A 27248-nucleotide genomic window follows, 5' to 3' on the forward strand; every position below is an offset into this window, starting at 1 on the left:
CTCCCCACCCGGGTGCCCTTTCCCAATAAAATCTCTTGCTTTGTCAGCACATGTGTCTCCTCAGACAATTCATTTCTGACTGTTAGACAAGAGCCCAGTTTTGGGCCCTGGAAGGGGTCCCCCTTCCTACAATAATATGATGTTTCTAGCGAGGAGATTGTTATGCAAAAGATAAATTGTCCATGTGGTCAGGAAATTCTGTGAAGCTGGCTAACAAAATCCTGACTTTTTGGAAGGTTATGGAAGAATCTCATTGATCTCAACAGCAGGGGGTAGGTAGAGTTGAGGATCCCACATACTAGAAATTTGTCTGCAGCTACTGCTCATCTTTCACTGAGGCAGTGTGGTTGTTCTGCTTCATTTCTGCTTCATTCTCTAAGCTTCTCTAGCAGGCTTAGTTATTGCTTCACCAGAACATGGATTACATGGATCTAGGGTCGTCAAGAGGCTGACCTTGGCTCAACTCCATATGACTTAGATCTCTGCCTACTTGTTTCTACCTCTAAGTCTCCAAGTCTCAGTTATGAATTCCAGCGAGAGATAATCTGATTGGCTCACTTTGGCTTAGATGACCACATGTGGACAGAGGATGGGCTTCTGTGGGTTCTAGTGCTGTCCCTTCTAGACTGTGGATTCTAAGAATGGAATGTGAGCAGGTAGGAAATGGTGGGCTGAGAAAACAGATGCCTGGAGTACACTAAGAAGAGTATTCAGTACGTACGTTTGAAAATGTTAGTCACTCGGTTGTGTCTGACTCTGTGACTCCATGGATTGTAGCACACCATGGAATTCTACAGGCAAGAATACTGGAGTGGGTTGCCATTCCCTTCTCCAGGGGATCTTCCTGACTCAGAGATTGAACCCTGGTCTCATGTATTGAAGGCAGATTCTTTACCATCTGACCCACCAGGGAAGCCCACATAAGTCTGAGCTGGAGACAAAGATTTGGGAAAGTAGTTAAAACCAAAGTATTGGTTGATATTACCTGGGGAAAGCTTAGACTGTAAGAAAAGATCAAGACTGAAAAAAAAGAACCTTGGGGAACAGCAGTGTTTAAGAAGTAACAACAGGAAGATAAGTCAGTGATAGAGACAAAGAAAAGAAGGGTAGCGCTACAAAAACCAACAAAGAGGAAGAGACCAACCGGCTCAAACCCTACAGAGGCTGAGTAAGATGAGAACAGAAGAATGACAAGGAAACTAGTAGTGAGGAAATATCCAGCGAGAGGTGGAGATAGAAGCCAGATTACAATGGGATGACATGAGTAGAAAGTCAAATAAATAAGAGGTGAAGGAGTAAAGACAATTTCTTTAAAAAAAAAATTGGCTTTGAATGGAATGGGGAAAATAAGGCTGAAGATGGATTTATGGTCCAGGAAACTTTTATATACTAATCAAATCTCCCCAGATTCTGGGCTGGGGAGATATCAAGGACAGAGCCAAGACAGTCAATATTTGATGAAGGCAAGTCGGAAGGGGGTTGAATAAGATGACTGGAGCTCAAGAGATTGGAACAATTTTCCACTGAAGTGACAGGGAAATGGCATATCAGGGGCTGTGCTGTGTGTGTTACTGACTGGTAGTCAGTAACTATCCTTGAATAATAAATGAATAGATACATGGAGTGGTGACTGAGCCAGTTTGCAGAATTTAGGATTCCATTTCTCTGGGGTCTCACTTTAAGGCAAGAGAATTGGGTGGTAAAGGCAGGCTGAGGCAGGGCTCGTCTTGCCAGCTTGAATGCTGAGTAAGACAAACACAGTGGGAAGGCCTTTTTCCTGTTCTTCAAGATACCGTGATGGAGGGAAGTGTGGGGGACGTTCAAGAGGGAGAGGGCATATGTAGACCTATGGCTGATTCATGCTGATGTTTGGCAGAAACCAACACAATACTGTAAAGCATTTATTCTTCCATTAAAAATAAATAAAGAAAAAAGATACCTGATGGCAACACCTTCAGTTACCTCACTTCTTAAAGAAGCCAAAACTTGGGATAGCAGGGATGGTGAGGCCTAGGGATTATGGTTGTGAAAAACAACCTTAGTTTAGGGGTCAGGATACCCTAGATTCTAGCCACTTTCTGAAATTTACTGACCGCATGAATTTACACAAGTTGTGTAACTATGTATCTAGTTTCTTTATTTGTAACAAGTATGTGATGTGACCTTCTCTGCTCATTTTAGAGTACAGATTTCACAAAATGCTTTCAAATATACGTCTATGTGTATGTATTATAAATATTGTAAAGCACAGTGCAGCTATAAGGCCCCATTAATTTATACTCCAGGCATTCTGAGAGTGTGGCTGGCTTGTGCAGAGTCCCCATGGAGCTAATTCTAAGCATACAGGACCGTGCGCCAGGTTCCTTCTTGGCTGCTACACGTATTGAGAGCTTGGCCTGACTGAGAGTGTAGAGCATTCCCGCTGGCACAGAAAGTGCCTGGAGGGAGAAGCATATTAAAATCACAAACTCATTACTTTCTCAAGATTAGGACACATAAAATTCAAACAGCTTTATAAATTGCCTCCAGAAATTGTAAGGCAAAAATTAACTCTGCCTCAAACTTTACATCCGCATTATGAATGCCACTTCCCTCTCTCTCCCAATTATGTCCATCTCCGTCACCATAAATCAAAAGACAGCACAAGCATTTCCCTCTGCAGAGTTCCCCAGCTTCTCTATAGAAATGAAAGAAAACTAAAGACATAGGCATATTTATCATCTTTTAGCTCAGTTTCTGGATTCCTCTTAGGTCCTCTGAGTAACTTCCATCATTGCTTGTAGATTCAGATCATGTGGAAATAACTGCTGGTTTTCATGGCTGGCAGAATGCGTATAAATTAAACTAGCAATACCTGGCAGCTGCACCTCGCTAACATTGTGAAGGTTTAATGAGATAGTGCCTGTCAATCAATTTGTGTTCCTCATCTTCATCTAAAAGCATTTATTATCCCAAACTGGACCAGACATGAGTGAGGGACTGTGCCATGTATGCGCATTTCCCTGTCAATTGTGTGTTTTGAAATCAGATTTCTGGGTTCTTTGTTTTGTTCCTTCTCTGCGGCTTCATTTCCAAAACAATGACTTCACTGACCTTAACTTGTAAAAGCCAGTATTGTCACCAGGGGTTTCGGTTCTTCATTTGGCCTTTTCTCCTACCTTTTTTTCTACCACGACTCAAGTTATCAGATATCATTTGGAGTGAACAAAGAAGGATTGTTTTAAAAACAAAATAATGTAACCCATTTGGGCTGTGATTAATGGAACTTATAAAGAAATGATAAATAGATGTTAAGGGCGAGAAAGGCTCAGTATTGATAAACATTATAATACAAAAGAGAGGGCCCTAATCCATAGGAGATGTACAGCTATAAAACTATGCACAAATTTCTTTCTGTCGAAGTCCACCAGAAACGTGACAATTCTCCTGGATGAAGGCATGATTCAAAGAGGATGGCTGTAATCCATTGGAAACCACCTGCATTTCTTAATTCATCCTGTAAATGTTTGCAAAAGACTTTTAAGATCTGGCTTCTTAACATGAAATACTTAACAAATTACAGCTCATGGAGTCCACAACCAAAGCTGCATGGCCAGAAAGCTTAAAAACAGCTATTTCTCGTATCAGCTGGAGACTCAGAAAAATGTTTTGTTCTTTTCTCTAATAGCTAACTACTACATGTGTAAGACAGCATAAATCTGTAATTTTTTTAAGACAAAGTAAAATTTCAGATGGAAACAAGAGGGCCTCTGTATTGGTGATGTAGCATTTGTTGCCATTCCAAAAGCACAAACACATTTGAATAACTAGCTGCTATTAGAAGAAAGATTCAGGATCAACATGGCTAAGTACAAAATAAGAACAATGGGTATACAAATGCTGATTCAGAGAAATTATAGTGCGTCATGGTGGAAAAAATATTGGACTTACATACATGAAACTTATATACTTATGGAAAACAAAACGATCTTATTTAACACTCGACAGTTCTAGATCTAAATCAATGAGAATCCTAACCTATAAAAGCAGGAATACATTACCCACTAGACTCAGCAGGCTCACCTTCTTATTCACATTTACATCCTCTCATAGTGCTTTGAACAGGGGGTGCACATAATTGATGCTTAATATATATTTTGGATGAAATGATGTACATTTGCTTTCTCACCTTGTTCTCATGTAACTGACAGAATGTGCCAAGGCACAGACATGACATTTTTTTTTCTCCCTTCAGATGTTCTGGGCCCCCATCAGTGTACAGTTGGCAGCAATAAAGGAGACCTAAACAATGTTGGCATTCAAAAGACTTGCTGAGCGTAATGCACGGGAGTGTCACTACAGTCACGTGAGAGGACAGTGTGCAGAGCTGTCCAAAGGTAGCTGGCACTTGAACCGCTGGCAATAGCTCAGCTTTGGTGTTTCCTATTTTGAAAAAAAAAGAAAAAGAAAAGAGAAATGAAACAAAGAGAAAGAAAGAAAAGGAAGGAAGGAAGGAGAGGGGGAGGAAGAAGGACCTGGAGCTAATTATTAATATGAGCATTAGGAGTTTTTGGTATTTTATTGAATTCTGCACATAACACTTCCAATGAAAACACTTTAAATCCAATGACAGATTTATAAAAGAAATCAGATGAAAATATCACATAATTAACTCACAGGTATTTACTGTTATTTAGTTAACAGAAGGCCCAAAATTACTATGTCAGTAACATTACAGAACATGGCATAACAGTTTATTTTAACTTTACAATAATATGTGGTAAATTAACATAATTCAATGTCAAAGGAAGACAAATGTAGAAAAATATAAAATGTTTTGATCTTACATTTTATCAGAACTCCATTATTTATTATGTCATTGTTTAAGAATGACTATTATTTCATTCCATACAAAATAATACTTGTTTGACTTATCTGTTTGAGGAGGAGAACTAAACTTAAGGTTACAAAATTTTAAATTCTGATATGCTATAGTTTATATTTCATTTAATTATTCACAGTAACACTTCATTGCTAGTCAGTAAAAGTACAGAATGTATCACAGACTGTTGATTTACAAGGGAAAGCAATTCTAGTGTCTCTCTGTTATTTGAAAAAAGAATTAAAATGTAGCATTATGCCATTGATTAACACATGAATGTTCTTCATATTTGAACTGAGAAGTCATCAGATTTTAATTTTATCCAGGAAATTACTTCAGTGAATTTTTAAATATGTGTATCAACTTTACCATATATTTGAACTATGGCTAAATGTTAATAATCCTGTTGTCTAATACTTGATATCAATTCTTTTTGAACAGTTACAGGAAATAATGAAGTTTTCTTAAAAGAAAGGCAGTTTTTCTACTCACTCCCCATTCCCTGTCCTCCCCTAATCACAGAACACATTTGATAAAAAACAATAAGCTGAAAATGGACAATATCGTGGTCTTAGAGTATGCTTTCTCTGAATTAGAATGTCTGCAGTTTCTTGGGTTGATTATTGTTTCCTTGAACTGTTCATAAGTCAGTCATTATGATGGAATTTTTTAAAAGGAAATTAGAAAGGAGACCAGTGGAGAAAATAATTTTTCAGTCCAGCGTTTTGATATCATCTGGATTTAATGTCTGTAGTCAGAGTATGGGGACTTAATATGTTTTAGATGGAAAATGTTTGGCTATCACCCTGTGGGACGACTCTATTTTAGAAGCATTTAGAAAGGTCTGACAATAACAGCCACAGTGCCTTGTGAAATTTCCCAGTGTATCATTTGGAATTAAATTTTAGTTAAAGTCTTAAAGATCATGGCACTGGTAGGAAAGAAAAAACTTGACAGAGAATGAAAAGTGTAAAGAACGTGAAATGCAAAATCATTTGCTGCCCTTATGATCGTGGACAAGTCACGATCTTTCTAAACGTTGGTTGTTTAATCTCTAAACTTCAGATAGTATTGTTACTTTATAAGGATATTTTAAAGGTTAAATAAGATATGTGAATGATCTTTGCAAACTATAAGATAATGAACATGTATGAGACCTCTCTGTGAAAAAACTGAAGTGCTGTAGTTGTATTTGTTACTCTTATCTGCAAAATCACTTTCTATCTGCATAAGATTAAAAAATGGATTCTAAAACATTTAGCATATTACATAGAAATAATACATACACTGTTTGCTTTCCCTTGTATGTGTAGAAACTTTTTAACAGAAACTATGTCATTTTATGGGATAACTTCAAAAATAGTCTATACAGTGCCTTTAATAGGATATTCCTATTTGGTTTATAATCATACAATTTTATGGCATTTAGGAAAAACAGTTCAACAGTTAGTTTTACATAAACTAAATATGCAACCTCCCCACCCCAAACCCAGTATAAGAGATCACACCATGGAAACATTTTACCAGAAGAGATACTACTATGGTTTGTTTTCATATGGTCAGTTCACAGATTGTTGTAAGATACACTATTATCACAATATGCTAGAATCACCATTTAGCAAATTTTATCAACTTTAAAAAAATGGTTCAATTACTTCTTACAAAGATTACTAACACAAACATATAAGACTCAGTTATAGCTAAAGTGAAAATTCAGATTCATGTAACCAAAATGATCAGATTAAATGTTTTAATGAATTGGTCCACTAATCAAAACATACATTTCCTATTATGATAGAGGCCTTTAAAAACTGCCCCCTTTTCTGAATGGAAGGATATAAGACTATATTTTTGGACAGATAATCTCAGTATGACAAAATATTTCTGTATTATTCAAATGGACTATCATTTAAAGAATTTCCCTAGTGTCCATATTTTAGCGTCTTTCTATTCTAATCTCTTTCTACCATAAACCACCAACCAGAATATACTCTTCTTTTACAGTGGGTATACTTATTTCTTAGCTATGTTGTGCAAAACCTATAGCCTTTCATTTCCCCAACCATCCACTAAAGCCAAACAGAAGCATTGGTTTATCCCTGAATTTTGTTTCGCACTCCTGAGCAAAATTAATTACAATATGGCTCTATCAAGCCTCTTTTGTATTCACAAAAATTTATAAAATTTTGTGACTATTATTTTAAATTACAGCCATTGTTTCTGGGGCCAAAAGGATATTAACTTATAAATGTGACAAAACCACACCTTACAATCAGCTATAGTTCACTGGGAACATATTCAATTTTGATTTGCTAAGTGTTTACTCAACTACAAAATTTTTTCATAAGGTTCACTTGAACAGACATTTCATTTAGATAATTAGCAACATTAGAGGATGAAATGATAAATCATAATAATTAAACCATGGTCAAAATAAAAATATTTACATGCCTTACGTCTTGCTGAGGTCGATTAGCAATATTGGAAATAATAACATTTGGATTTGCAGTCTGTTCAGTCCATGAGTAGAGATATGGCATCTAAGTGATTGGAGGGAGCGACATGGACATGTATATTACAGCAATCCTAAAACAATATAGAATACTCAAAAATGTAAAGAAACATAGAGATTACTAAAAGAAATTGGGGCTCAGAGAGGTTAAAGGAACTTTCCTAGGGTACATGAGAGTTATTGCTAGAGCCAAAATGAAAGCGCAGAGACACCTGCTCTACCAAACTGCGGCTTATGTGGAAATGATCAAGAGATTGTAAGGCAAACACTCCTATCCCTCCAACCTTTTCCCACCTTCTCCTACTCCCATGGTTATAATGTTGAGTATGATAAAGCTCTGTTGCAGTTTTAGCATTCCATATATGATTTCAAATCACCTTAAATGTCAAATTAAATTAAAAAAAATAACTTCCCCTCCTTTCCAGGTACTTTATTAATCTGTTTTCATTCTGCAGAGTGAGTTTTTAATTTTTTCATGATCCCATTTAGAGACCAGTGACAATTCTTAGAGGAGAAAAAAAAAAAAACCCATATCCTTTCTCACAAGCAACTTGAAGAATGATATATTTATGACACTTTCAAGACTTAAATCTCATTTCAATTTATTCATTCTTTCAAAAATACCTAACAAAATCTGAGTATTTAAGTCTGCTTCCAAGACTTTTCAAATGCATATAATGAGAATTTGGGGACTGGAAAGGCCTTTTGAGATTAACCCAGAACATCCATTTGCAATTAGGAAACTGAAGCCTGGCAATGGTACGTGATGCATTTAGGGTCCCACAGGCAGATAAGAATTCTGGTCTCCCAATATCTAGAGTAATACTATTTTTACTCCCTATTTGGTGAAACATATTTGCTATGACAGTTTCTTCATCTGGTACCATTCTGTGCTTTGATCTTAAAAGTACAGGTTTTGTCTTTATTTGAAACTGTAGCCTATAATAATGTGGATATGATATTAAACCTACTAAAATGCTTAAGGTTGTGTCATTGGTATTTTACAAAGGTAGCTCCTGTGTCTTATTTTGGTAACACCTATTGATCTTTACCAAAACATCTGCATGTCTTAGACCTCCTATTAGGACAGTTGATTGGTTTGTTTCAGTCATCCCAATAGCTGACATGACCAGCCTGTGATCATCGGTTATGAGTTACTAAGGTGGTTGGAAATGGACTATTCTCTGGGCCAGTGTCTCTACTACATGGGCTAACACAGAACAAAAACACCTTGGTGGCTGTATTTCCATCTTAAAAACAAATTATCCAGATTGGAGGTGCACATAGCTCAAATCTGAGATAGTTGTCATTCTTTTACTTCAGTTTTTCCCAGAGTGATCTGGTCTCAAAGTTTTGACCAGAGAAATTACCAGCAGATTGTGCAAATCATTGTAGACATTGCCTCAGAAGAAAGTTACCTGGATTGTATCTTCTATCTGTTTGTTTTGCAGCTAGTAGGCATAAGATTGCTTCAGTTACTGATGCTTATACGTTAACAATGAAATCCATGACCCGTTTTTCCTTCTATGGGACATCATAAAGTATTATAATTTTGCCTTCCCTACCACAATATTTTGATAGTAATTGAAATTCTACAAGTGCTCTTAACTTAGCATTCTTATGTATTTAAATAACAGGAGATGGGAGTTTTATGCATTTGGTCACCATATTTTAGAAATGAAAAGAGTCTTCTTTATATTAAATGTTCACAGTTTGACTTTCTATAAGGCTTATTAAATAATATACAAATAGCTACCATTCTGCTGAAATGTCACAGTAAATACATTAATAATGGCACAGAAGTGAAATGTCCCCAAATGGGAAATCATTTTCATGACGTCCTAAGTTACTTTTCCAAATAAAACTTTGCTTTTCTTTTTTAACTGAAAAATTCCATTTCTAAAAGAATATAAAAATAGAAAATGAGTCAAGAAGCATTTTACAGCTATGATTTTTAAGGAAATTCTAAAAACAGTAGATCGAATATATTTTTAAGAATGTGCTTTGTCTCGCTACATCAAACACAGCATAAAAACTAAATTAAATGAGTATATTATATATGAACTGTTGAAAAGTATTAAGATAGATAACTTAAACATATAATAAGAACTAATATATTTTTTAAAGTTAAGCTTAGCTAGAACCTACCTACAAGACTAATTTGCAAATCTATCATTTTTGAATCAAAAAATAAAAGAATGTTTAATCAAGCAAGGCACATTTCTTTTAGGCAAGTCTGTCTTTAATACCATTCATCTGGGCACAGTGTAGACTTCACTTATTTACACATAATGGACTAGTTTCTATGAAAGCCTTTGGTACAAAACACACTTTCACAAATAAAGTTGTACATAGAAGATAACATTAATACATATCATGATTAAACACAGTCCAGAAATTAACTGAAAGAAGAGAACAGTATAATAAGTTGGCTTATTGGAAACAACCATTTAGGCTTTCTTTATCAGCAGTACTGATTAGTTTTTGGATGATTAAATATCATCAAAATGTCAAATGATACTTTGATATTTTTAATGTTCTTCTTTATCTCTTGGTCAATACCTTTTCAACTGCACACAATTTGAAGAGAATCCTCCAGCTTCAGAGCTGTTTCTTGTATATGAAGCATTTGCTAGAGACATGTTATTTAATGTCAACTGAAACTATGTGTTGGCAGACATATCACTGCTCATCAGCAATATAATCAACACTGTATTCATTGTTCTAGGCAATTTAAAAAGAGCATTCTACTGGTCAGTGCAGCTCTACAGTTCTTTATGTGGGGCTCTTCTGGTATCTGTTGGACAGAGTAAACACAATAATTTACTGTAATTTAGTTTTTAAAAAATTATATAGACTAGGTCAATATAAAATATTCTATTCATTATACTTTTAAAAACTATTTACTGTTCTCTTGAAAAGTTTGAGCAATTTAATTTACAAAATATATTAACCACATATTGAGTGCTTTTAATTTATGTCAGAAAAAGTTTCAGAGTATTCTAGAATTATAACTCCCGCCCCCGCTTCTTAATGTTGACCTCCAAATGTAGTCCAAACCAACGTGATTGTTCTATGAATAGGAAAATTTATATTCATCTTAAGAACCATCTGAAATGTACCAAGTGCCAACTGCTTTTTAGAAAAAGACACGCATCAATTTTCTCAATGTATCTTCAAGGGCTTGCTTCTTTTCTGTACATTCCATTGTAGTAATCTAAGATGAGAACTCCTTCGAAGTGAGTTGAAGTCTCTGCTCAGATAAATGTCGTGACGAGGGGAAAAAGGAGACAGCAAAGCAGTCTCAAAACTAGTGTTTTGATGACCATGTTCTAGGTACTAGAGACATAGTACCTAGAACTACAGATACTCTGTATGACCAATTGTTACAAATAGCTTTCAAATCAACTGATCCTTTAAAATATGAACTCTGCCCCAGAATACTGGAGTGGGTTGCCTTTTCCTTCTCCAGGGGGAACTCTGCATAGTTGTATACTATTTTAAGAAAAAAACAAATTAAGACAACAACAACCACTTAACCAGGGTTTCTGGAGAACCAAGAAATTAAAGTTCAAGTTTATTGTTTTCTTCTCACCAGCTACGAAAAAATTATTTGGAAATGCAGACAGTAAAGTGTTCCTTAAAAATAGCATAGAGCAGCACAACTGTCTTATTCACTGCTACATTCAGAATCTAGTATAGTGTCTGGCACACAGACACTTTATATGCTGAGTGAATGAATAAATCCCTACTACTTCGTACAATGTAAATTGGATATATAATTTATTGTGAAACTTAGAAAGACAAAAACAGAAAATCCTATACCCAGCTTCAGGTTTCAATATGTGAATACTATCCATCATAATACATAGAGAAAACCGTTTCCCATATGTACTCTTGGTTTTAGCAGGTATCTCAAAATCAGTGATAAATGCTTAATGATGGCAATTTGGAATCTGAGTATGCTTTTCATGGAAGAATCATTCACTCACTGAACTACATGTTGTATGCCTACCATACTGGGAAATTATCTAGTAAAAAGTCTTCCCTTTTTGGCTTGGATTATACTTGCTCATCCTTCATGAAAGAAGTAACTTCTTTTTAACGCTAGTCTTTAGTTAAAAAGTAAGAGTACATTCTTGCATCACAGTACACTTAATGTTCATTATAAAAGTTTGAAAATTACAATGATCTACAAGTTACTGATGGCTACTAATTACAAGAAAAGTAACATGATGATATAATAACCTTTTTATGTCCTCAGTGCCTAACTTCTGCTCAATGCCAGTGCAGCTTTGGCTATGTTGAGATTAAGCTATTCTTTTCTTGACACAGCCTTTTTATATAAGGGGCTGGGGCTTTCTTTAAGCTCATGGGTTAATACCTGCCTCAAGGCTCTTAGGATTAATAAGTCTGCAGGTGTGGAAGGAGTAGTAATTCAACAGAAATAAAACAAAAAAAAAAAAAAAGGAAAAAGTAAAAGGGATATTTAGATGGTAATTATATTGTTTAGGGCTTCCCTGGAGGCTCAGATGGTAAAGCGTCTGCCTGCAATGTGGGAGACCTGGGTTCGATCCCTGGGTCGGGAAGATCCCCTGGAGAAGGAAATAGCCACCCACTCCAGTACTCTTGCCTAGAAAATTCCATGGATGGAGGAGCCTAGTGGGCTATAGTCCATGGGGTCGCAAAGAGTCAGACACGACTGAGTGACTTCACTTATATTGTTTATATTAGGAGCTAAGAAATGGGTTGAAGGACTTAGAAAAATGGACTTTGGCTTAAGTATCAAAATTACAAAAGAAAGAAAGGAAGTATAATAAAAAATGGAGACATAATTGAAGCTATTTCACCAAATAAATGTTCTAACAAACAAAGCAAGAAAACAGGATAAGAACGGTCAAATATCAATAGCGACTGAAACTGTGCACAAGCTCCTGTGTCCTTGTCTTTTAAAGTAAAATGCTGACTCAAGAGTTAATGACTGGGGGCTTCACTGGTGGCTCAGTGGTAAAGAATCCACCTGCCGATGTGGAGACACGGGTTTGATCCCTTATCTGGGAAAGATCCGACATGCCGTGGAGCAACTAAGAGCATGTGCCACAACTACTGAGCCTGTGCTCTAGAGCCCAGGAGCTTCAATTACTGGAGCCCCCATGCCCTACAGCCTGTGCTCCACAACAAAAGATGCTACCACAAGAAGCCCATGCACAGTAACTAGAGAAGAGCCCCCGCTCACCACAGCTAGGGAAAATCCCGTGCAGCAACAGAGACCCAACACAGCCTAAATAAATAAATAAAAATTTCAATAAAGAGTTAATGATTGGGAAATGTGAAGATGTAGAAACGAAGACCAGCCGTTGGGCCAGGAACCTGGTAACAATTTAGACTACAATTCTGCCACATAGAAGAATCTTTGAACACCCATTTCCCTGAAAGATATAGATAGAAGCCTGATACACATTCCTAAGTTGCTTTTACAGGAAGCAGACCCCCTCCAGATGAAAGCATTGACCACAAGAACACAGACCCTAGACTGGTTGAAACCAGAAAGCTGATGATGCTTGAAACTTTACCTGATGCCAATCAATCTGAGAACTGTGCATGAGCTGATCACGCTCTGCTCCTCGAACACTATAAGTCTTCTTACTACCCCCCGGGGGTGGGTCACACAGACTTGAGGGCACTAGCCTGCTGTGTCCTCATTTACATGGAAAAGCAATAAAAGCTACTCTTTTCTACTTCACCCAAAACTCTATCTCTGAGTTTCTATTCAGCACCGTGAACAGAGGCCAAATTTTGGCAACACTATCAAGCCTGTGAAAAAGTAATTAAGACTTCCGCCCAGACCGAAATGAATTCTTGAATGAAAACTCAGTATCTTGCCTCAAGAACCTCATGAACAGTATGAAAAGGCAAAAAGATATGACACTGGAGGATGAATTCCCCAGGTCTGTAGGTGTTCAATATGCTACTGGGGAAGAGCAGAGAAATAGCTCCAGAAAGAATGAAGCGGCAGGGCCAAAGCACAAACAATGCTCAGTTGTGGATGCGTATGGTGGTAAAAATAAAGTCTGATGATATAAATAAAAACACTGCATAGGAACCTGGAATGCTAGGTCCATGAATCAAGGTAAACTGGATGTGGTTAAGCAGATGGCAAGAGTGAACATCAACACTGTAGGAATTAGTGAACTAAAATGGACAGGAATGGGTGAATTTAATTCAGATGACCATTATATCTACTACTGAGGGCAAGAATCCCTTAGAGGAAATGGAGTAGCCATCATAGTCAATGAAAGAATCTGAAAGGCAGTACTTGGGGACAATCTCAAAAACAGTAGAATGATCTCAGTTCGTTTCCAAGGCAAACCATTCAACATCACAGTAATCCAAGTCTAAGGCCACTCACTAATGCCAAAGAAGCTTAAGTTGAACAGTTCTATGAAGACCGACAAGACCTTCTATAAATAACCCCCGACCCTTGCCCCAAAAGATGTCCTTTATTCGCATAGGTGATGCGAATGCAAAAGTAGGAGGTCAAGAGATTCCTGAAGTAACGGCAAGTTTGGCCTTGCATTACCAAATGAAGCAGGGCAAAGCCTAACAGAGTTTGTTCAAGAGAACACACTGGTCATAGCAAACACCCTCTACCAACAACACAAGACATAGACATGGACAACATGGATAATCAACTACACATGGACATCACCAGATGGTCAATGTCAAAATCAGACTAATGATATTCTTTGCAGCCAAAGATGGAGAAGCTCTATACAGTCAACAGAAACAAGATCTGGAGCTAACTGGCTTGGATCATGAGCTCCTTATTGTAAACTTCAGGCTTAAATGGAAGAAAGCAGGGAAAACCACCAGGCCACTCATGTATGACCTAAATCAAATTCCTTATGATTATACAGCGGAGGTGATGAATAGATTAAAGGGATTGGATCTGGTAGACAGAGTGCCTGAAGAACTATGGACGGAGGTTCATGACACTGTATAGGAGGTAGTGACCAAAACTATTTCAAAGAAAAAGAAATGCAAGAAGGAAAGTGGTTGTCTAAGAAAGCCTTACAAATAGCTGAGAAAAGAAGAGAAGTGAAAGGCAAAGGAGATAGGGAAAGATATACCCAACTGAGTGCAGAATTCCAGAGAATAGCAAGGAGAGATAATCAAACCTTCTTAAATGAACAATGCAAAGAAACAGAGGAAAACAATGGGAAAGAATGGGAAAGACTAGAGACCTCCTCAAGAAAACTGGAGATACTAAGGGAACATTTCATGCAAAGATGGGTACAATGAAGAAGAGAAACAGCAAGGACCTAACAGAAGCAGAAGAGATTAAGAAGAGGTGGAAAGATTACACAGAAGAACTATACAAAAAAGGTCTTAATGACCCGGATAACCACGATGGTGTGGTCACTTACCTAGAGGCCAGACATCCTGGAGTGTTAAGTCAGGTGAGCCTTTAGGAAGCATTACTATGAATAAAGCTAGTGGAAGTGATGGAATTTCAGCTTAGCTATTTCAAATACTAAAAGATGATGCTGTTAAAATGCTGTACTCAATATGTCAGCAAATTTGGAAAACTGAGCAGTGCCACAAGACTGGAAAAGGTCAGTTTTCATTCCAATCCTGAAGAAAGGCAATGCCAAAGAATGTTCAAACTACTATACAGTTGTGCTCATTTCACATGTTGGCAAGGTAACAACGCTCAAAATCCTTCAAGGTAGGCTCCAACAGTATGTGAACCAAGAACTTGCAGATATTCAAGCTGGATTCAGAAAAGGCAGAGGAACCAGAGATCAAATTGTCAACATTTGTCAAATCACAGAAAAAGAAAATGAATTCCAAAAAACCATCTACTTCTGTTTCATTCACTATGCTAAAGCTTCTGACTGTGTGGATCACAACAAACTGGAAAAGTTTTAAAGAGATGGGAATACCAGACCACCTTACCTGTCTCCTGAGAAACCTGTATGTGGGTCAAGAAGCAACAGTTAAAACCTGACATGAACAACAGACTGGTTCAAAATTTGGAAAGGAATATGTCAAGGGTGTATTTGTTACCCTGATTATTTAATGTATATACAGAGTACATCATGTGAAATGCTGGGCTAGATGAATCACAAGCTGGAATCAAGATTTCTGGGAGAAAGACCAACAACCTCAGATATAAAGACCATACCACTCCAATGGGAGAAAGCAGCAAAGAGGAGCTAAAGAGCTTCTTAATGAGGGTGAAAGAGGAGAGTGACAGAGCTGGCTTAAAACTCGACATTCAAAAAACTAAGAGCATGGCATCTGGTTCCATCACTTCATGTCAAATAGAAGGGGAAAAAGTAGAAACAATGGCAGATTTTATTTTCTTGGGCTCCAAAATTGCTGTGGATGGTGACTGAAGCCATGAAATCAAATTCTTCAGTGGAAGAAAAGTTATGGCAAATCTAGAGAGTGTATTAAAAAGCAGAGACATCACTTTGCTGACAAAGGTCCATCTAGCCAAAGCTATAGTTTTCCAGTGGTCATGTACAGATATGAGAGCTGAACCATAAAGAAGGCTGAGCACTGAAGAATTGATGTTTTGGAACTGTGGGGCTGGAGAAGACCCTTACGAGTCCCTTGGACAACAAGGAGATCAAACCAGTTAATCCTAAAGGAATCAATCCTAAATATTCATTGGAAGGACTGATGCTGAAGTTGAAGCTCCAATACTTTGGCCACCTGATGCAAAGAGCTGACTCACTGGAAAAGACTCTGATGCTGGGAAAAACTGAGGGCAGGAGGAGAAGGGGGAGACAGAGGATGAGATGGTTGCATGGCATCACCAATTCAATGGACATGAGTTTAAGCAAACTCAAGGAGATAGTGAAGGACAGGGAAGCATGGCATGCTGCAGTCCACGGGTCGAAAAGTGACACAATTTGTATTTGATGAGGAAAAATTTGAAATCTTTCTGTAACATGGTTTTATGGACACTTGGTTTTCATGAGTTTATACTTTGACATCTACTGAATAACTTGGTGTTGGCTGCACATCAACAACCTCTACAAATTCTACCAACTAAGTGGTCATGAATTAGCCCCAAAGACTAGAAAGAGTTCTTGCTGAATTATGTATAGTTCTCTGATTGGCCTCTTTGAAATTATAGTCTTGGCAAGCAAAAAACGTTTTAACTCACTTAGTAATTAAAACTGGTAACGTGCCAAGATGTAGAACTTTGTCAAAAGTCTGAAAGTCATGAGAAAATGAGCCATGAGGTGTAAGCAATACTACTTAGAGCAGTATTTAGGCCTACTAAAAACAAATCTCCTCAAAATACATAAGTGAAAGTGAAGTCGCTCAGTCGTGTCCGACTCTTTGCGACCCCATGGACTGTAGCCTGTCAGGCTCTTCTGTCCATGGAATTTTTGAGGCAAGAGTGCTGGAGTGGATTGCCATTTCCTTCTCCAGGGGATCTTCCCGACCCAGGAATCGAACCCGGGTCTCCCACGTTGTAGGCAGATGCTTTACCGTCTGAGCCACCTAGCTACAGAGTAATACAAATTGACCTTTCAAAATGAGTTAAAATGTTTGCAGGTATAAGGTTTATAGAATTTAGCCATGAAGCAATTCAAACACAGATTTTACTTGGAGAAATTGTTTCTGTCTATGGTTTTTAGTTGCTTACTACATTTTGAAATCTGACATATAGTCACTCTTGACTGATTTTAATTACAATTTTTTATAAAGGTAATAGATTAGTGACTTCCTCAAATACATATTGCTCTTCCTCAAATACACCAGGCATTTTGTTTTGTCCTGTATAGAAGAAGGCAGGAGGCATGGGCTTGGAGAGGGGGGTGGTGGTGGGAGGGGTTGGGGAGGAGAAGGAAGCTCAGTTTTGGACATATTAAGTTTGAGATATCTATTAGTTATGCAAGTGGAGATGTCAAGTGGACAGTCAGAAATTCAATCTGGAGTTTAGGAGAGAAGGCCAAGTGGGAGATACAAATTTATGTATAGGTCATCTAAAGCTATGAGAATTAGACTGAATGGAGAAGAAAAAGAGGTCTAAGGACTAAATCATGGCCCATGGGGTTCTTCAACATGAAGACCCAGGAGGGGTGCAGAAGAACCAGTAAAAGAGACTGAACAGGCGAGGCCAGAGAGGTAGGAAGAAAATTCAGTGTATCCTGCAAGTTAGATGAAACATTTCTTCCTAGGAGTGGGGATGTATTCTATAGGGCCAAATGCTTCTGACTGGTCAAATGAAGTGAGTCCTGAGAAATGGCCACTGGATACAGCTTCAGGAAGTCACCAGGACCCTAAACAGTATGATTTTGGTAAACTGGTAGGGGTGAAAGCCTGTCTGGAGAGAATGGGAAGGGATTCAATGGTAAACAAAGAGAGATACAGTCCCAACTCTTATATAGGAAATAGACACTAATTATATAACATAAATAAACTTAAAATTACAGCCATGTCAAGATAACATACTATAATAATTCATTCTAAGATACACTTTTCCAGATTTGAGCAGCTATGAAATTGGGATGTATCTCAAAATCTCTGGTACTTTCCCTTACAACTGGCAGTTTTTCTCTTCTTCTTCTTTTTTTTTTTTTTTAGTGGCATATAAAATAATGCTGGCTCTAGTAAAGAAGAGCACCTTAAATTCGATGAACTATACCATAACAGATGAATAGATAAGACCAGAGTCATGAGAGATAACTTGGAGAAGTATTGAAGTAAAGATAGAAGTGCATGGGGTGAGGAGAGAAGGAAGGGGCTAGCAGTGGGAACATTTGCAAAGATCCCCACTGCTTAAGGTAAAAGGAGAGCTTATTCTGTAACTGGAAGATCAGGGTTGTTGGAATACAACAGGGGAGGGGAGGAACACAGGTATAGGATAGGGCTAGATATTTGGGAGCCTGATGGGCTACAATCTATGGGGTCACAAAGAGTCGGACATGACCGAGCATACACACAAGAGACCCAAAGAACAAGAAAAAGATCTTGAAAAAAATTTAAGCAGAGGCAGGTGATATAATTAGATTTGAGTCTCAGAAAGATCATTTTGGTTACCAGGTGGAGAAAGGGTCAGATTGGCCCCAGGAAATGTGGGAAGGCCAGATGAGAGACCTTCACACTTATCCAGGATAGAGATGATAGGAATGTGGACTTAAGTGGTGGTGGCAGCGGTATAGAAAAGCGGGGTTTTTTTAGAGACATTTAGGAGGTGAAATGACAGAACTCAGTGATAGACTGAATGTATTTACTTCTCTTTGAATTTATTACTACATTAATAGATACTGATACACTGAGACTACTTGGCAATAAATCTTCCTTTTAAAAGGCTTTAAAAAATTAAAATGATTTTTAAATGTTTATGCTGCACATATGAATGAAAACAAATATTTTGCAAATTCATTAATTGTCAGAAAATGAATTAGACTTTAGATCTACAGATAAAAAGCATATACAGATAAAAATCATATAGGACAGGGTATAACTTCGGAAGAGGTGAAGTGTGTGCATGTAATAATCCCATGGGCTTCTCTTTCAAGTTAAATTAAATGCTTTAATTTAAGGAAATGTTTAAATGCATAGAATTGTTAAAGGAGTTTAAAATAAACTTAACAGAGAACAACTGAAAGAGCAGTGCTGATGGCCCTCTAACACACAGGGGCAATGCTGACTCATTCTAAAGGGGTAATGGGGACTCTCCACAGAGATTCCCCAGAGCCTCTAAACCCTCAAGGAAGGGGTGAGGGGAGGTTGGGGGCTCATCAGAAGAGAAAAAGTATCTCTCCATTTCCTACCACCATGCTGGGGGCTATGATCCCTGGACCTGCAAAGTCAGAGCCCTGCATACACAGATTTATCCCTAACATTCTTTAGATAGGATGAAACGTGACCTTTTGTCCACTTGAATGCTATCTGACTAACAATCAGAAAAATCCCAAGATTTATTTTTCCGGCAAGAGTTCCTATTTTGTACTATTTAGGTTACAGCAGTAATAAAATGGCTCCCAAGAAAATGATGGAGCCTCTTTTTCAGATCACTTCTTTAATGCATTTGATGGTTAATAGTGCAAAATCTGAAATATAAGAAAAAACACATCCAGGACCAAAAAAAAAAAAGAGAGAGAGAGAGAGAAGAGAAAAACCACAGAAAAGTTTTCTTTCTTTTTTTTTTTTTGAAAAATGCTTTTTCTTTACAATGTCAAAGACAAAATTCATTCATAGCATCACTGAAAACTAAGACAAATATCTGAAATGCTCTAACCTAAATCATTTAAAGAATACTATTATCATGTATGATATGGCAATTGCCATTTTCAGGCAGGAGGCTTGGGGCTGAGTCACAACCATACAGTTTGGGCTCTGCGTGGTTTCCTCTCCTTTCTGTCTTCTTTGATTTACTTTCTCTCAGACTATCAACCATTTACAGCAGGTTATTTTAAAAAAAGTGATTTATTATATATAAAATTACTAAATGAAATGTAGGAAATTAGTAATTTTTAAAATGTTGTTTCGGGGTATAGCTGATAGTTTTAGGTGAACAATGAAGGGAATCAGTCATACATATACATGTATCCATTCTCCCCCAAACACCATTCCCATCCAGACTGCCACATAATATTGAGCAGAGTTCCATTTGCTACACAGTAGGTCCTTGTTGGTTACTCATGTTAAATATGGCAGTGTGTACCTACCCACCCCAAACTCCCTAACTCCCTCCCCTGAGCCATCAAAATCTTGTTTTTAAGTCTGTGAGTCTGCTTCTATTTTGTATATAAGTTCATCTGTATCATTTCTTTTCAGATTCCACACATAAGGGATGTCATATGATACTTCTTCTCTGACTTCACTCAGCATGACATTCTCTAGGACTATCCATGTCACTGCATTAGGAAATTAGTTTTAAAGCAATAGTTTTATCTTCCTTAGTTTAAAAGGCCAAATACAAAACAGGAAGAAAAAAAATCCCACCCTAAAATGCAATCTCTAAACATCCTCTTCCCCATTCTTATGCTCCTCACTTCTATCTCAATGTTTGCACGAGTCTTCAGACTGAGGGCACATGTGCTTTTTTGCATTTCTTAGTGTGAGGGATTAGCACTTCTATTCACAGCTGAGAGATGGAAAGGTCTTGGAACTGCTGTAGAAAATGTTGAAATTTTAAATGTATAGAAAGTCAGGAAATTCTAGTTATGGTTCTCAAAAGAACAGACTACTAGAATATAGTATATATATTGGATTTATGTACAATCAGCAAAGCAATTACTTGAGTATGTTATATGCCAAAGAGGCAAACAATAAGTTTTATGTAAATGAACCATAACTTTAAATTTCTTCATACTGTGCATTTAAAATTTCAATCCCCAAATTTTATTTCAAAGTTGAGAAATAATTAATGTAACACTCCTCTTATGTGTAGCCATTTGTGATTATATCACCTTAGTTGGTGGGTATTTAAGTTTGCTATAATATCTGTTTAAAACACCATATAAAAAATAAAATAATGCTATTGTTTTTATCTCTGGATTCTCTAGCTGTAGGGTATATATATTTTTCCCAGGGTGCTGATGGACATGCACTGATCCAGTCACATCTCCTCCCATGAATCTCTTGCACATACAGGCATAGGTATACCTTTCAACATCCAGGACATGCAACTGAGCTCAGTGAAGTCTATGGTTCAACAAAGTTAACTAGCATGTGTAAACTGAGGCTCCTTAGCATTCTGCTCTAAGCCCAATTCACTATCCAATTTCATTTTGTAAATGCCTTAGGACCTTGAGGAAGGGGCTACAATTATTATGTAGGACACAGCTAGCTATGTCTTGATTTTTTTTTTTCAGCACAGATGTTCTTAAAGAGTCATGGAGTGGTTAAGTAAGGCAATAATGTCAAATTTCAGTGAAAATGGCAATCTCCTTCTGGTTTCCCTGCGTTTGTTCTATGTAATTTCTCCTTTCTTAACAAGGGAGAGTCAAAATGTTTATACTACTTTCTGGCATGGTTCTTCAGTAGTCCAATTAAAGAATGAGAAGATAGAAAAATAATAATCTGCATAATACTATCATCTATTGTAGAGTAAAACACATAAAAATAGGAAATTAATCTTAAACCTGAAAAATACCCATTATCCATTGGATAATGTCCTAATAACCATTGTATCACTACCAAGACCAATTAAATTAATATTAAATCTAGATAAATCAATCAGGTAAGAAAATAATCTTTTATCACTAGAAGAGTTAATCTCTTCATCTGATTTAAATACCATATTTGGTTCCTATGGTTAAAAATATTTGATAGTTTAAAAAGGGTTAATTTTCAGTACACTGAATGATTAGGTTTCTGGGGCTATGATCTTTCCATGAATCCATTAATAAGTAGCATGGGCTGAAGTCAAATCTAAAAGTATAAGCAATTTATTTTCTCAGTCTCTTTCAAGTCATTCAGTAAACGGAACATGGGTTTTGGGGCCACAGTGACTAGCTTTAAATCATGCTAGATCTCTTGCTAGCTGTAAAGTCTTGGGTAAATCATTTAGCCTTAACCATCTTTTTTTTTACCCTCCTATGATGGGGTTAATAATACCACTTACCTTGCAGAGTTGAGAAGTGTTCTGGATGTGACTGACCCTTATCAGATTGCAATTATTACTGTTACTATAGAAAGTAAATAGTAAGACACTGATTATGTTTTTCACACCGTTCACAAGGCTCACAGGTATAATGCCTGTGAGTAATGATCCCAATAATAATGTAATCTCTTAGCAAATAATGTAATAATAATATAAAATAATATAATGTAATGTAATCTCTTGGCAAAATCTCTGACACAATATACCTGTATTAACATTTAATATTTACAACAACCCTATGATGTATTATTTATTATATTTATTGTACAAATAAGGAAACTGAGGCACAGAGAGATTACATAATTTGCTCAAGGTCATACAGTAGAGTCAGGATTCAAACTCTGGCAATATGACTGCAGAACTTATGCTATAAATCACTTCATTAAAAACCTGAAAACAACATTATTGTAAGACAATGGCCATTCACTCATCAAAAATGTACTGAATACAAACACAATGCTACATTTGGTGCGGGGCACTAGAGTCCAAAACTTTGTCAGGACTACGGAACCTATAACCTTCAAGGAGCTTACAATATGGCGACCAGAAGCAATAATACTACCTTAAAGTCATGACTCAAAAGCCATGTTTTTCTGGCTAAAAAAAAAAGTCTTCTTTGTATTACTGTTATTTAAAAGCCATACAATTCCAAAATTATAGCATAACCATAATTTACGTATAGAACTATCAGGGTTTCTATATCTTCTGAATAGTTGTGAACAAAATTGTCACTGCACTTCATTTATCTTCATGCTTACATCTTTTAAGAACAGACACAAAAATTATTCTTATGTAATGACTGTTGTGTGTCTAACATATCACCACCAAAATGGGTCATAAGAAGAATTTCTGGTCATTAAAAATATCAAACGTTTGGTCAAAAGGTGTATCAATGTTAAAGGCTCAAATAAGTAGCAAGGGGAACTAGATAAAGGAGTTTTATTTCAAAGCTTATATATAAGAACAATGACTCTATGACCAGGTACACAGATTTCCTGCTTTCTTTTTTTTTTTGTCTTTCCTTTTCTCTTTCCCCCTTATAGTTTTAATCATTATTTTTCACTCTCTCAAATGCACAAATAATAAAGTAAGTAGGTTTCTGACTACCTGAAAATATTTTATGAGCTTTAAAAATAGGGTTACTCTCATTTACCTTAGGATAAAAGAGTTAAACCTATCAATCCAAAAAGCAATTGTGGATAATGTATAATGTGTAATTTATATAATGTATATAAAAAACATGATTTATACAATGTGTATAAAATAACATGTTAAAATAAAATGTTACCCTTGTTGCAATTTTATCCATCTTTGTTTTGAGAACTGTACTACTTCATACTACTACATAATTATGTAAATAAAATCAGACCAATAATTTAACAGCAGGTCTGCCTTTTACCCTTTTTTCATGGGAAACAGCTTGTTCAGAAGCCAAGGAGGTTAGTAAAAGGAACAGAGTCATTTTCAGCTCAGTTTGGGTGAAGGTTATTCTGAAGAGAAATTACTTTTTTCCCCATTTTTTTTGCAATAAACAATAGAAACCAAACAATTGTTGGCAACCTGGACATCAAACAGAAAAAGTATTATAATGATCTTCAAAAGGCACCTAGCCTGTAATAAATATAGACCTATTGATTTTGCAAGTGAGCACAAATCTAGATATGAATGGCATCCCCCTGGTTCCCGGTAGAAAAAGAGAGTGCCCCAGTAGCCCACACAGTGCTCAGTGCTCACCTGATGCTGTCTGTCTTCTGGCCACCCCTGGCACATGGCTGAAACTTGCAGGTATTTCCCCAACGTTTGGTTACTTCCTGGGACTCCTTTTCACTGTCTGCAATTCCCTCAGTTAAAAGCATGCATCCTTTATACTTTTCAAATATATTTAGTTTTTCAAGGGCTGTGATGGTGAGTGGTGTTGTGGGATCTGGATACTTTTTTTTTAAAGAGGAAGTCTGAAGGTTCCTTGTAGTAAAGTTTCAGGTATACTGATTGAACATTTCATTTGCTTATGTGCAGAATGCTTTTACATTTGCTTTTTAATTTCATTTGTTGGCTTGAAACTTCTTGGGGAAAGAAAACAGTAGAGAAGCATCTTTCAAAATGATTGCCCAATTACTGGCATTTCATTCAAATCATGGCCTATTGTGTATGTTTAACATTCCAATGACGACATTTTCCTTTTCCATTCAGTCAGTATGAGATGACATCAATGATTTTTAAAATTTTTTTGTAGTACAAATAAGCATTTTGTGATTCATTTCACCGCCTCGAATCCTCAGACTTAACTTTATTTGTGCGGTTTATTTAAACAGTGGTTTTCCTTGTGAAATCATGTAAGGAAGAACCATCTGGAAAGGTTACCGTGGAAACGGCTGGGGCTAAGGGGTGGGGCTAGAGAGCAAGAGATGCCATGACGACCTTTTTCGGGTTTCCCGGGAAACAAGGGTTGCTATGGGAACTGCATCAGTCAGGTCCGAATTAGTAACTTCCGCTGGAAGGAGTGTCTGCCACTTTAATCTTCTTGTGATACTGCAGAGGCTTATCTCTCAGACACATTAGGAAAAATTTTTTTGTTTCTCTAAGCAGCGCTGAAAACATCTGTTTCTAGACTCTGATAGATACTAGCTGGAATGCACACAGTTTCACAGGAATCTGTTACTCTAATACTTTCAAAAGGTTTAACAAGCCCCAAAGAGTTAAACTAATTAGATTGGGACATTTTAGGCATTTCCCTTAGTCCGAAGTTCCAGAGATCCTTAAAATTCCAGGGGGGAGAGTCCAGATAGAAATTCCAGTTGAAAACCAAATAAATTTATGGTGGGTTTACAAGTCATTGTTCTAAATAGACTTTTCATTCAAATATCCACAGTGTTGGCAATTCAACTAAATATTCAAGTGTTGAAGGGTCCATCAAACTGAAGCATCCTTTAAGTTCATTCCTGCTTTACTTAGTAAAGAAACAACTCCCTGTCGATTCTGAGGTTAAACAGTTATTCTAACTGCTCTTCAGTTTCATTTCCTCCCAGGATGTACAGTTTGGGTTTTTTTTTTTTTTTGGTTGGTTTTTGCTTTTTTCTTACAGAGCGTGTGCTAAAAATCAAGTTTAAAGTAAGTTTGTTGCTGAAATATGAAGAGAGGGAGAGAGGGGTTAAAGAAAGGAGAGCTGAGAGAATGCAGCCCACTTGCAAAGCAGACACCTGTTTCAGTATGAAGCAGTAGGGAGAGGGAGAATGAAGTGTGCTTTCCACTTCTTCATGTCCTTTCCTTGATGAATGGTCTGAAAATGTATAAAACAAGGGCATACACAGACCAAGGGGGCACGTTCCACACAATACTGAGCACAGCATGTCACTTGTTTCATATATTAAACATCGGTAAATATCTTTTTGATGTTGACACAGGAGTTGGGATTATTGTTCGTGGTGCAGGTGGCCATGGAATTGCCTGTTTTGAAGGGTGGCTGGGGGAAAGCGCTATGGTTCATACCCCCCTCTTCGATCACCATATACTCCGACTTACTCAGAGTGGAGTTACTCCTTGCTTTCCGGAGCTCTTCAGCTGAAGGGGAGAGATGCTGGCAACTTCCCACGTGCAAGTACTGGGCTTGCTCTTCCCCCTCTGTCTCCCGGTGGTAGAAGTAATTGAAGTTGGAAACAATTACAGGGACTGGCAAAGCAATGGTCAAGACACCTGCAATGGCACAGAGTGACCCCACAATCTTGCCCCCTATGGTCACTGGGTGCATGTCACCATAACCTACTGTTGTCATGGTTACCACAGCCCACCAGAAGGCATCCGGAATACTGCTAAAACCTGAAGTGGGGTCGTCCGCCTCGGCAAAGTAGACAGCGCTGGAGAAGAGGATGACGCCGATGAAGAGGAAGAAGATGAGCAGCCCCAGCTCCCGCATGGAAGCCTTCAGCGTCTGCCCCAGGATCTGCAGCCCCTTGGAGTGGCGGGAGAGCTTGAAGATGCGGAAGACCCTCACCAGGCGGATGACTCTCAGGATGGCCAGGGACATGGCTTGCTGTCCATTGCCCTGTCGCTCAGCTAGCTCAGTGCCTAGAGTGATGAAATAAGGGATGATGGCCACGATGTCTATCAGGTTCATGATATTTCGCGAGAAGGTAGCTTTGCTGGGGCAAGCGAAGAACCGCACCAGCAGCTCAAAGGAGAACCAGATGATGCACAAAGTCTCCACCACGAAGAAGGGATCCGAGAAGCTGGAGGCTCCCGCGGGGCCCCCAGACGTGCTGTTACTGGCCGCTTCGAACAGCTCCTGCGACGGCGACGCGGTGTAGTACTTCTCGTCGCGGAACTCAGGCAGCGTCTCCAGGCAGAAGATGACGATGGAGATGAGGATGACGAGCACGGACACGATGGCGATGCCCCGGGCCGGCCCGGAACTCTCCGGGTACTCGAAGAGCAGCCACACCTGGCGCTGGAAATCGCGGCGGGGCAGGGGCCGCTCTTCCTCCCGCAGGAAGCCCTCGTCCTCGCGGAACTTCTCCATGGCCTCCTCGCCCAGTTGGTAGAAGCGGATCTCCTCGGAAAAGATTTCGATGGGCACATTGACAGGCCGGCGGATTCGACCCCCGGACTGATAGTAGTAGAGGATGGCGTCGAAGCTGGGCCGGTTGCGGTCGAAGAAGTACTCGTTGCGGAGCGGGTCGAAGTACCTCATGCGCCGCTTGGGGTCGCCCAGCAGCGTCTCCGGGAACTGGCAGAGAGTCTTGAGCTGCGTCTCGAAGCGGAGCCCCGAGATGTTGATGACCACTCGCTCCCCGCAGCAGTCCTGCTCACCGGCGGCCGGCAGCGCGGGCGGCAGCGGCTCGTACCGGTCGCAGCCGCCGCCGCCACCGCAGCCACCCTGAGGCGGGTCCCCGCCGCCGTCGGCCGCCTCCGGCTCCAGCAGGTGGTCCCCGGGCACCACCGTCATGTCGGGCGGCAGCTCGGAGCCCGCGGCGGGCTCGGCGTAGCCGGGGTTCACCAGCGTGTGGGCGCCGCCGCCGCTCGCGGGCTGCTGCGGAGGGTGGGCGCGCTGGCGGGCGGAGGGCTGCGGCGGCGAGCTCAGGAGGCTGAGGTGCTCGTCCATGCGGCGGGGAGAGGCGGCGGCGGCGCGGGGCCGGCTCGCTCCTCCTCGCGCTCCCCGCCCCTCCACCGCCTCCGCCTCCCGCCGAGCCCGCCGCCTGTTGCTGAGCTGCAGCCTTCGCCGCCGCCGCGAGGCTCGGTCT

At 38.7% G+C, this 27248-nt stretch overlaps 1 protein-coding gene across 1 annotated transcript; it reads right to left on the reverse strand.

Moving 5' to 3' along the window:
• On the reverse strand, positions 4540–27248 carry KCNA3 (potassium voltage-gated channel subfamily A member 3). Its single transcript, XM_005677998.3, has 2 exons — positions 23749–27248; positions 4540–10170 (listed from the first exon to the last, which is right to left on the reverse strand). The coding sequence occupies exon 1, from the start codon at positions 27107–27109 to the stop codon at positions 25379–25381; it is 1731 nt and encodes a 576-aa protein (XP_005678055.3). The 5' UTR covers positions 27110–27248; the 3' UTR covers positions 4540–10170; positions 23749–25378.

The sequence above is a fragment of the Capra hircus genome, chromosome 3, assembly GCF_001704415.2.
Source record: "Capra hircus breed San Clemente chromosome 3, ASM170441v1, whole genome shotgun sequence".
Taxonomy (NCBI): Eukaryota; Metazoa; Chordata; class Mammalia; order Artiodactyla; family Bovidae; genus Capra; species Capra hircus.